The 12505-nt window shown below is 43.6% G+C and overlaps 1 protein-coding gene across 1 annotated transcript in view; it reads left to right on the top strand.

The window, feature by feature from the left end:
* The window catches only part of cacna1bb (calcium channel, voltage-dependent, N type, alpha 1B subunit, b), a 148778-nt gene that overhangs the window by 116987 nt on the left and 19286 nt on the right, over positions 1-12505 (top strand). Inside the window, exons 34-41 of the mRNA XM_062554103.1 lie at positions 545-709; positions 1783-1893; positions 3546-3629; positions 6584-6700; positions 7701-7766; positions 10260-10351; positions 10928-11078; positions 11366-11493. Coding sequence (XP_062410087.1) covers positions 545-709; positions 1783-1893; positions 3546-3629; positions 6584-6700; positions 7701-7766; positions 10260-10351; positions 10928-11078; positions 11366-11493 — 914 coding nt within the window. The remainder of the gene's footprint in view (positions 1-544; positions 710-1782; positions 1894-3545; positions 3630-6583; positions 6701-7700; positions 7767-10259; positions 10352-10927; positions 11079-11365; positions 11494-12505) is intronic.

Here is a 12505-nt window from a genome sequence, read left to right as displayed (position 1 = left end):
GGTTTATTAGTTTGTTTGTGTGCGTGCGTGCGTGCGTGCGTGCGTGCGTGCGTGCGTGTTTGTGTGTGTGTGTGTGTGTGTGTGTGTGTGTGTGTGTGTGTGTGTGTGTGTGTGTGTGTGTGTGTGTGTGTGTGTGTGTGTGTGTGTGTGTGTGTGTGTGTGTGTGTGTGTGTGTGTGTGTGTGTGTGTGTGTGTGTGTGTGTGTGTGTGTGTGTGTGTGTGATCTCCGATCCTCAGAAAATCCCTGGATTTTTAGTACACTTGCAGTATATACAGTAGTACTCATTGATATGATTAATCTGCCCAGAAGGAACAGCATGAATGACCTCATGACCACTGATAGATAGATAGATAGATAGATAGATACAGTAGATAGATACTTTATTGATCCCCACAGGGAAATTCACGTTCACTGTTCACAATATTTTGAAAAGAATAAAGTCGTCCTACAAATGTTTTTATACCTTGCTCCTTCTCACTTTCTCTGCATCTGTTTGTATGTGTTTCCTAATTCCTTTCTTGCTTTCCCTTTGCTTTTCTGCAGAGGGCGTGTATAGACTTTGCCATCAACGCTAAGCCGCTAACGCGCTACATGCCCCAGGACAAGCAGTCGTACCAGTACAAGCTGTGGAAGTTTGTGGTGTCCTCTCCCTTCGAGTACTCCATCATGACCTTGATCGCCTTAAACACTATTGTGCTGATGATGAAGGTAAATATGGACTGGGCTGCCTTACTCACTGCCTATTAAAGCAGTTGATGCTCACAGCTGTGCATTGCACAGAAGCAATGGAATGCTGTTCAAAATGAGCATACATTTTTTTATAGAATGGTACAATTGATCTGTTTCAATGTTAGATATGTTGTCTATGTTCCTTTTGCAACTAAGTATGAGTTTACACATTCATAGTATCCACTTTTTTGTAAAACAGGGTTTTATAATGTCACAATGAAATCGGTCTCTCAAAGTTTCTCTCCGTTTCAATTCTAATCCCTCTCCAAAACAAAGGTGCCTCACAGTACCAAAAGCCCTTTGTCAGCAGTTAATTTTACTGTCCGTTTAATGACATTGATAACAAGGTTGAACATCTATGAATATTTAATGCATGATAAATGTGTATATTATGTTTATGATATGTGTTTACCACAATCGTGCATCTAGTGTCTTGGATGCCCTTACTTACAGTATGCTGATCATTCAGACCATGCATCTGGGGATCAGACACCCCTTTCAGCTTAATCAGCCAGCGGCAGCAGGGGGAAGTGAGGGGTTTTGAAATGCCATTTGTGCTGACAAATTGCTTTCCTCTTTATACTGCGGGTTTGAGCTATTAGCCAGGCTAAAGAACAAGAGAAGTAAATGTACAGCATTATTCATGGTACATTTGGGGACAGTGGATGCACAGTACTGTACACATTTGTGTGGTGGTGTTTTTTTTTCTTCTCCTCTCTGTCAAACTCTAGAGTTGATATACAGCACTACGCAGAGCATTTTAGTGAGTGTTAAATAGTCGTGTGATCAAAAGTGCACAGTGTCTCTTGCTTCAGTATCATCCTTAGATCTCCTTGATTAGAATGAGAATGCGTGTTTTCATCTTTTTATTACAATTTTCAGTTTGTGTCAGTTGTGTGCTGCAGTTTTTGTGCGGCCTGTTGTGAGTGAACGCTTGAAGGCTAGACTTAGCAATTTTGCTTTCTAAACTCACTCTTCTCAAATATCCCACGGCCAGTGGAATTGGAAGAGGGTGGAAAAGTGAGAGCGCTGTTTGATGCCTTGTCTTGCAGTTCCATGATGCCCCGAAGCCTTACGAGGACATGCTGCGGTACTTGAACATCATCTTCACCGCACTTTTCACCCTGGAGTGCATCATCAAGATGGTCGCCTTTGGGCCACTGGTGAGTGTGCCATGCATAGTTACACACAGCAGCCTCGCCATGCAACAGGATGGCACCGTATGAAAACAGAGAGACAATATTTGCCAGGAATATTGGAGAATGTGAATGTGAAGCTTGATCCACATAATAATTACACCTTTAAACTTGTATTACATTATGGATTTCCCACAAATATACTGAAGACGGGTAATTCAAACGGCTATCTCTCATGCCATACCTGATGTTTAAACAGTGAATACTCAGTCTTTTCACGTTTAAACATGATGGCTTTGTTTGACATGATTTGAATTCAATGTTGCAACAACTGACAACATGTCCTTTGTAGACTAAGAGGCTGTTGGTCCACACACAGCCCTCATCTTCCCTTTGCCTCTGGGTCCCTTTTAGACAGCACACACACACACACACACACACACACACACACACACACACACACACACGCACACACACACACACACGTTCTCAAATTCTCTGAGCTTTAAATAATCGTGACTATGGCTAGTGTAAAGTGTACACTTTTTACAGAGAGGCTGAGTCTAAGAGAGAGCCAGATCAAGGATTCAGAGAGAGAGAGAGAGAGAGAGAGAGAGGGGGGGAGGGAGGGAGAGAGAGAGAGAGAGAGAGAGAGGGAGGGAGAGGGAGAGAGTTCTTGTTCACGTTCTCACGTTTTTCCTTTTAAATCCAGATGATTATTGTTGCTTGCTATTATTATTATTACATCGTCTGCTTCCTCATTTCAGTGGAAGTACCCAGCCCATTCCAAATGCTTTTGTAATACTACACAAGTTTGACAAGCTTAATTTGAATTTCAATTTGAGAGAGAACGGAGAATAAGAGATGGTAGAACGAGATGGAAAGGTGTGCTTGAGAAAGAGTGTGAGCTCAGAGTTGATGGATGTCCTCAGGGGCCGGATGCTGGCAGAACATCTGCAGGAGTAGTCAGTGTGTGCCAGTGATGGAGAGAGAGAGAGGGAGAGGGGGGGGAGAGAGAGAGAGAGAGAGAGAGAGAGCGATGGATGGGAAAGGGGAGGAATAAATCTCTCCTCAGCGCCAGTTTGTCTGGCCCGCGGCAGAGCATCTCATCTCAGGCACCATTTCCATTCATGAGGGTCATTTATTAAATGGCAATGCTCTTACACGCACACACACACACACATACACACACACACACACACACATACACACAGGTGCACGCACAAACACACACTCACACACATACACACAGACACACGCATGCACGCACAAACACACAGTCACACACATACACACACACACACACAGAGGCACACACAAACAAACACACTTGCGCACACTGCTTACATCCACTTGCACAAATCTCTCTGTTTGTGAGTTGTTTTAAGCTGTCAGACACTGCCTCGCTGCAAATGGCGGCGGTGTCATGAGCAGGGGTGCAGCGTGGGGACGAGAAGTAGGCGGGGAGACTGAGAGATTGGCCTGTAGGGGGGAATCATAAACCCTGTGTGGGTGTTTGTTGATAGTGGGTGTGGATGCACACATCTATCACGTCTGTGAGTGAGAATGCTAGATGTCCTATTTCTGTCTCTTTGTCTCATCTTTTTTTTTCTCCTCTCCTCACTTTCTTTCGTCCTTTCTTCCTTTCTTTGCCGCTTCTTTCAATTCCTTTTTTACAGAACTACCTGAAGGAGGCCTGGAATTTGTTTGACTTGATCACAGTGCTGGGCAGCATCACAGACATACTGGTGACGGAGATCAAGGTAAGCTGAGCGACCCACAACAACCTGAGTCGTAGTGTCCTCCAATACACTACTTCACTGCTAGAAGAAGAGTGGCACATTACACACCCTATGTCATGTTTTTTTTTTTTTTATCAGCCCGCTAAATATTCTCCCCTGAGCACATTTTATAAGGATTGATAGTGTATTGATCCACCGGCAGCAGACTCTTGGCCTGTGAAAACAAATAGATCCCAGCCTTAAAGGCAGCCTCATTTAAGAGTTACAGTGGCTATAATCAATGTTTGATTACTTAGCGTAGCACCTTCTCCTTCTGCCAGGCCAGCTGGCGAGTCTGCCCTCCTCAGCGCAGGCCTGCAGTCTAGAAAGTTCTCTCGGGGGAGCTAGCCACATTAGAGTGCATAAAATATAGTCCCGCTTTAGTGACGGTAGTGGGGAAGACAAGTCATTAAAATAACCGGAGATGTGTGAGGACAGTAGCAGCCTGTCGGAGTCGATCGGTACATTAAAGCTCGTTCAGTTTTAATGCCCTGAGGCTGTGCAGATACAGCCCATTCTCTTTGCAGGGGCCGTCTGTTGTTGTGTTGTTGTCTGTCGATATTTATGTCGCTGCTTTTTCTTCTGTTTGTCTCTCTCAGTAATTGAACTTGTTTTGGCTTCATTGTGTTTATGTTTTGTCTGAAAGAGTCGTCCTGACAATCTTCATTGATGTGGCTCTGTCTTGAAGTCAAGCAGTCCCGCAGTAATTAAAATGCACCAGCTACGGAGTGTTGTCATTACTTGATTGGCCTTGGTGAATTTCGGAAGATCCCTTTGAATGGAAGGTCATGGTGTTATGTCTAATTGAAAAAAAAATGTTTTGGAAAATGTCCCCACTCTTTGTAACACTCCAGTCAAGCATAGATAATTGTGCAGAGAGCATCTCTCTCTAACCTCTTATCAGTGAGCCATCCTCCTGATAAACTCAATTAATGCCATAGCATCAGATAGCTTTATTGATGCATCGTCTTCAGATGCCAACAGCAGAGTGATCGTTTAACGAGAAACGTGATAATCACACATTCTCAGATGGTGTCTGTAATCAGACTGAGTGGGCCAGACTGAAAACGAATGGGCATCAGTAGAATGAGATGGAGTTTGTCAGTGAGGCCTTTTGTCGCTCATCTAATGACTTTTGTGACTTGGTCTCTCTTCTGGCTCCTGTCCTCTCTTTACTTCTGCTCGACGGATGCTGTAGACGGTGAGTTGCTTTTTTTCGTGTCCGGCGCTGCTTCCTTCCTGCCTGCTCTCTCTCTCCTCTTATGTTCTTTAGCGAGACCTCCTGACCTCAACCTCTTGACCCCAACCTGTTCCCTGATATCCACCAGTAATCCATTATTCACCATAAGAATACACAGGGTGGCATGGAACACATCTCCTCCTGTTTTCTCAACTCTTACTGTGGAAAAGAGGCTATATGTGGAACATGCACTGCATTCTACACATACGGGGAATGCCGCTGTTCTAGAACAGTGAGAGATGTTGCACTCATTCAGCAATGTTAAGCACGTTTGACCTTGAGATTGCCTAATGAATGTTTCAATATAATGTACATCGCCATATAACTCTTGAACCTTTCCTGTGTTCCATATCTCTCCCTTGGTCATATTTAACACACAGTTGTCTAGCTGTTAAACATTAATAGATCATTGGCATTTTAACAAGTATAATTCACTAACAACAATTGAGTTTCCTCATTAAAGATTTATAGGCTATAATGGAGATCTGTTTACTCACTCACTCATAAATGATTAACATGTCTTTTCTTGGCATGTCATTGCATGTAGCCTGTTCATGATACTTAGAAAATTATTATACCATAAATGATACCCATATCTTCTATGGGTTTTAACCAACCAATGTTGCCTTGACTCTACTTACAGTATATTAGAGGCACAATCGTCTTAACCAGCTCATCTTTGACTGGGCCATACACAGAGACATGTAACGTCGAAAACCTAATTGAGAACGCAGTGTATTTATAATTGGTACTAAGGCATTGTTCACTGTTGCATAGCACATCACATGAAAGGAGGACACCCGTAAGCGGCCATACAGAGAACTTGATAGACAGACTGCCCAGATGAATTCTGGAAGAATAGTCACCTTCTTTCCTACCTACTTTCAAATCCCTCATTTTAGCATGATTTGAATTGCGCGTCAGACCACCTCATGCTAACATTTCACATCTTGGCTTCGATGAGCCATGCAGCCCAACGGCATGCCTATAAATGCTTATTTATGAGTACATGACGATAAAGTTTGAACTTAGAACTGGAATATGTGCCTTCCATTTGACAATAAATACTAGTGGGCACATCTTCAGGTATTTTCTTCGATTTAAATTCCACTATAAGGGAAGCAGAGGCTTTCTCTTTAAACATATTCATTAAGTTTGAGACGTGCATGGAATTTTCCTAAGACAACACTTTGGACAATGTACCCAAGAGTCTAGAAAAACATTGTTTCATTTTTAAATTTTTTAGGCGTTTTTTTTCCTTTCACCTTCTAGATACTTATTTGTCTGTCCTTGGTAATGAATTGAAAGCATTTAATTAGCATCTTAATTGCTAATGGCCTGTATAATGGCTTTTTCCAAAGTGTTGTCCCCTCCACATCACCTCTAGTACTTCATAAAATATATATTTTATGTTCGGTTCCTAATCCAAGCATGTTTGAGAGTTGGTAAATCTTACAGTAACTTCTCAGAAACATGAGCAGTATGTTCAAGAAAACCGACTGATTGCATGAATCAGTGATTACATGGTACAGAATGCAATGGGAAAGCATGATGCCTGGCATACATCTCTTTAACAACTTCTCTCAGCAAATCATTAGGAAGGTATTCAAATGCAATCGGCCTCATCCATTAAACGTAGTCCTCCAAGGCACCTCTGTTTAAACCCCCCCCCCCCTCCTCTGTCCTCTTGTCCCAGAACAAGCTGATCAATCTGAGTTTCCTGAGGCTCTTCAGGGCGGCACGCCTCATCAAGCTGCTGCGGCAGGGCTACACCATCCGCATCCTGCTCTGGACCTTCGTGCAGTCCTTCAAGGTAGGCCGCATCGCATGCCAGCGCTGGCTCTTCAAAGGAGCCCCGCCGTGAGGGTGGTCAGATTCCAAGTGGAGTGGACGAGTGAAGGATAATCACGGGCGAATGTAAAACTCGGTACCCGTGTTTGCATCATCCGTCAGAAGTTGATTGGTATGCCGGATAGAACGTTTGTGACTACATGAGAGGTGTCTGCACTTGACTGCACTTTTACTTGAATTTATCCACCATGGATGAGACCGCAACTCTATATGTAAATGTTTGACGTGGTTTTTGGAAATGAGTTGTTAAATATGCTGAGCTTGTGTGCAAGGCTACTACTAATGTAGTACTGCAAGTTGTCCTAATGAGAAAACATGCCCTAACATAGTTAATTGTATTTCTATTGGGATGTTATTAAAAAGCTGTTTACTCTTTTCTCATAAATGATGAAGATTGACCAGAGTTGATGGATTGTCCAGAGAAAGTCGCTGGATCGTTGGGCCGGGTTAAGGGCCAGATGGCGAGGGGCTTTTAATCTCCCTGTAATTGATGAGCAACTCTCCAATGTGTGGAAAGCTTTGCCTTAATTGTAATTAATGGGAAGTTGTTCTCATGACAACTACAAGATGTACGATGTGATCAATGCTGAAGCCATTAGTGTAGCTAAGTGGAGTGGAGAGGTCAGCCAACCTTTGACCTGTGTTTAAAAGAGACCATAAACGTCCAGCCTCCACCCAACCACCGCGGTCACTCAGTCGGCACCCTTGTCCACACTTTTGTCATCACACGTGCACGTCAACCCTCCCTATGGGTGGACTCCTAGAACTTATGCAATGCTGAAGGTCTACTGTGTTCTAATTAAATGATGGTACGTTTCAGTGATACTCAAGTTGCACCCATTGAGAAGTATTATCGCTCTCTGCCATAGTAATGAGCATGCTTCTCTCAGAAACATCTGCCGCTGCCGCTCATGATTTTGGTGATGGATCACCATAGTAACCGTCTCTCTCCTGTTCCCTAGGCACTGCCATATGTCTGCCTCCTCATCGCCATGCTGTTCTTCATCTATGCCATCATCGGGATGCAGGTACGTATTGGCCACAGGTCATAGGGTCACCCTACAGTACCTACCTGTGTGTTTTGGGTCTCATTGCATATTAGGTCCGTTTGCACCTTTCCCAGTCAGCTCAAAGGCAAAAGGGCACAGTCGATTAATCAGCCCAGCTGGAGTTGGGAGTTGGTCTCTCCAGGGGAAATTGTTTTCTAATCAAATTTGTGTCGGCACATGTTTTCACATTCATTTAATGGAATGATGAGTAGCTCTCTAATGTTTTTGAAATGAGAAGATATTCATTTGATCTGACTTTTCTAAATAAATGACATACCAGTGTGATCAGGGTCTCTAAAGGTAACATGTTTTTTTTTTTTTTCGGTAGATTAGATACAAATTAGAAAGGTCATTTTTCATGAAATGAAAGTGCTGTAAACTGGTTACTAGAATCTACCACACTGTACAGTAGGTGTTTTTGCCACTCCCCTCACCTCTTCCAGGCCATAGTGATGAACTTGTTACAGTTTCTGTACAGTGAAAGACACTAGACTAGATGACTGATTGATCTTTGCATGGTTTTGACTCAGGGTCATATAATCGATGCTGCCTCAGTGGAGCGTAGGCCCTTCATGAATATGCTAATGCTAGTAGATGAAGGTGTGTCTTGTGTAGTGTTCCGTACAGTGGTAGAGCACATTAGCGAGGCCATGCCGAGGATAGAACACACATCATTCTTTTGTGAGGACACACACTGTCATTTTTTTTTTTTTTTCAATGGGGATACAATATCTCCACCAAGACCACAGTATTTTCCTGTCTATTAGCTGCATTGTGTATAAGCCGCAGGACACTGTTTTATGCGAGTTAAAAAGAAAAAAACATATTAATACCATATTAACTACCCTTGTGTATTAACCTCATAGCTGAAGAAATGTTCCAATTGTCAGTGTATAAGCTGCGGTTAATAGTTGGGACATGATGGTACAGACTGAGGCTATGAACAGCACACTCACTAGAATACTAGAATATTTGAATACTAAACTTACCTACATGGTGGACAGCGTAGAGGACTATCTCTTCCTCTTTTCTGCCATTTTGTCTAAGTTCACTCTATTAAGGAAAAGCTGTATGACTGACACTCCTCAATGAACTGATAGGCTCAACCTTTCGTTTTGATAGCTCATTTTGAAGTATAGCAGGCAATCTTCTAAATTGTGTACCGAGTGAATGTTGCGTGCCATCCTGTAGATTAGTGTGCCATTATAAATCAATGCTAATTGTGTCTCGCCGTTGAAGACCAGCATTTCAATCAGTGAGTAGTATAATCACCATGAACCCCTCAGGGGAGCTTAATGGGGGACTCAACCCTTCTCCTTTCACACACACACACACACACACACACACACACACACACAAGCACGCATGCACGCTCTCTCAAACTAGGTAATGTTTGCTTTTTTCACTATTGTGGAGATGCAAATTGTTTCTCAACTTTCGATCAAGCCAGTGCCAGAAACACATTTGACAGTACGGGCAGATTGCTGTAATGCGATAGTGCTTTAGAGAAATGATATGTCAACCCATTATAAATGTTTGATGCGCATCTGAAGAGGCGTTTTCATCTGTTGTACTTCACATCATGTTTATTGTTTGTCTGACAGACTCGCCCACACATAGACATTTTTTGAGCTCTTGGTGTTGGTTAAAAAATTGAAGCAGTATTAAAGTAATTTTGTACTCCAATGGCCTACAAGACTGAAGTGTTCTACAGTACCCTCAGAGTTGGTTGTGTTACTCCGAAGATATCCATGAGAGCCATGATAGTGACCTACTGTTAAAAACATTAAGATGGCAAGCACTTGAGGAAGTAAAGCAATATCAGCCCTGTGTGTGTGTGTGTGTGTGTGTGTGTGTGTGTGTGTGTGTGTGTGTGTGTGTGTGTGTGTGTGTGTGTGTGTGGGTGTGGGTGTGGGTGTGGGTGGGTGTGTGGGTGTGTGGGTGTGGGTGTGTGTGTATTGAGCGAGAGAGCGAGAGAGAGAAAGAGAGAAAGAGAGAGTTGGTCTAACACTGTCATGATCGTGCAGTGTGTGGACAGTCCTGTTTTGTGCTCTCTCTAAAAGAGGTCAGTGAGTTCCCCAGACGTGTTTTGTGACCCGGCCCGAGGCCCAACTTAATTATTGAGTGTTTCTCCCTCGGGGTGTTCCTGTACTCTTCTCCTCTCTTGCACTCTTTCTCCTCACCGGATAACCCTGTGAAGCCACTTGTCTTTTCATCTTTTTTGTGTTTATTTGTTTGCTTTCTTTCAGGCAAACAACAATAAAAGCAAAGCATCTATGACATCTGTGCATGTTGCTTGTTTGTTTATTCAAAAAGTGGAGGCATCGGAACTTTTTATTACTTTAGAAAGCTGGTCTGGAAGACATATTCATACACAGCATGGTGTGACTGAAAGTGTAGTGGTATCCTCAATTCTTCTCTTCTCTTCTCTTCTCTTCTCCTCGTCCTGTTTCTTTTATTTTCTTCTCACAGGTGTTCGGAAACATCCTGCTAAATGATGAAACAGCTATCAACCGTCACAATAACTTCCAGACCTTCTTCCAGGCCTTAATACTTCTGTTCAGGTAGAGCACCTTTGGCCAGCATTATTTTGAAGCTAGCCACCTGATGCATTATTAAGACAGGCTCCCTGAGCTCAATGCTCATGTGAGTAAGAAGAAAAAAAATGCTCCATGCTATTTCATAGCAAAACTTGTCATGACAAAAGTCTCCCCTCATGTTGTATCAGTATATGAGTCATACTTACTGTGTCTGGACCGGTGTGTGTTTCAATGTTACAGTCATTTCCTGTGTGTTAGCCGCATTGTGTTTAAGCCTCAGGACAGTGAAACAAAACCATATTCATGCCATATTAACCGCCCCCATATATTAACCTCATAGCAGAAGAAATTTTGCAAAATCAATATATAAGCCGTGGCTAATAGTTGAGAAATTATGGTATTCTCTTGCTGTAAGTCGTTTTGGTTAAAAGCATCTGCTAAATGAATGCATGAATTATTCGGCTCTTCACAATGTGACGCGAAATCTGTTCCCGCTTCGCGTCAGGGTCCGGTTCGCCCTGTCGGCACTTATTTTCCCGATAATGACCAGCGTTCTATACATGATGCCTTACGTAATGCGTATGTGTGTTTGTGTGGCAGGAGTGCCACGGGGGAAGCGTGGCACGACATCATGCAGCACTGCCTGAGCGAGCGCGAGTGTGACCCCAACAGCGGCCACGCCGGGAAGGAGTGCGGCAGCGACTTCGCCTACTTCTACTTCGTCTCCTTCATCTTCCTCTGCTCCTTTCTGGTGATTTGCCCACACTCCTCACACTCCTCTGTCCCTCCTCAGTCCGTTTACCTGTATCCCACCTCAGAAACTCACAAAGCACACTCCTGAGGAAAAAAAAACATTGAGTGATTACTTTTGTTAAATGTTGAAGGAATGTGTCGTTTGAACTGATGAATACTTAGGTAGATTTTCTGTAAGATGATTGTGTCTCTGTTTTTGTTGTTTATTTAGACACACACACACACACACACACACACACAAACACACACACACACTGATGTCCCTCAATTGTTGCCTTCCTACAGATGCTCAATCTGTTTGTGGCCGTCATCATGGATAACTTTGAGTACCTGACGCGAGACGCCTCCATCCTGGGCCCTCACCACCTGGACGAGTTCATCCGCGTCTGGGCCGAGTACGACCCGGCAGCCTGGTACGTCCACAAAGCTCCCGCCTCCGCAGGGTGTGGTAAACAGAAGGCACTTGTGAAACGGTCTGTGAGTCGCTTGAGCGTTAGAGGCGGAGCGCAGATGATGTGACACTGGTGACAAGCGTCCGTGCTAAAAGCCTCTTGCCGAAATCGCAGGGCATCCCGTATTTGTGCCCGTCGGTTAAGCAAAGCCAAAACACTGCGCCTGGCTCCTAGGGAGCTGTCGTCAAGGCGCCGCATGGAAATCTCTTTTTTTCCGCCTAGCTACCGCTTTCTTCCATCCTTTTCCCCTCTCTTTCCTTCCCTCCTTCCTTCTCTCCTTCCTTCCGCTTGGCTTGATCGCCAGGCTCCTTCAGATAAATCTGCTCGTGCTGTCACTGTCAGCAGGCGGGCTGAAGCGTACTCAGACCCAGACCGTCAAAAAGCCTGTTGAGTCACAAGACGTTTTTATTTTCAAGAAACATTTGCAGAACCCGAGCATGTGAAGACTTTTAAAGTCTCGTATGTACTGTAGATTTGGTCATGTAGGAGAGTGGTCCATTGAAATATTCATGCTTTGGAGGTCCCTATATGTGAAGGGCGTATAGGGCATATGTGACATGCTGGTGGTGTTGAAAGCATGGGTATGGTCTCACCCGCTGACAGACATGCAGCTTTTTATAATTGAGTGGTATGTTGTGAAGGCTGCAAGCTCGGAGGATTCGCCATCCCTGGATGGTTCCCTTTTAGGGCAAATCAGGGTGAAATTGACTGACAGAAATGGCTTAGAGGAGCTCTGTTTAACTTCACAACTGTTCCGTAAACAACCTTCCCAGTAAATGTGTTCCTGAATCATTTTGGGGCCCCCTCATTAAATTGTTTACAGACTCTCAGGAGACTGCTTTTTATCCCTGAGTATTTTTAGATGGAAGCATGAATTAGACTTCACTTCTGTAAAAACAGCTAATTCCCATTTTAGAAACAGTGGAAAGTGTCACCTCCTACTCGTTATTCAATCTCTATCTTTTTGGTTTTT

This window comes from Sardina pilchardus, chromosome 14, assembly GCF_963854185.1.
Source record: "Sardina pilchardus chromosome 14, fSarPil1.1, whole genome shotgun sequence".
Lineage (NCBI taxonomy): Eukaryota > Metazoa > Chordata > Actinopteri > Clupeiformes > Clupeidae > Sardina > Sardina pilchardus.
The sequence above is the reverse complement of the archived record's forward strand: the minus strand, read 5'-3'. Positions and strand labels throughout refer to the sequence as shown.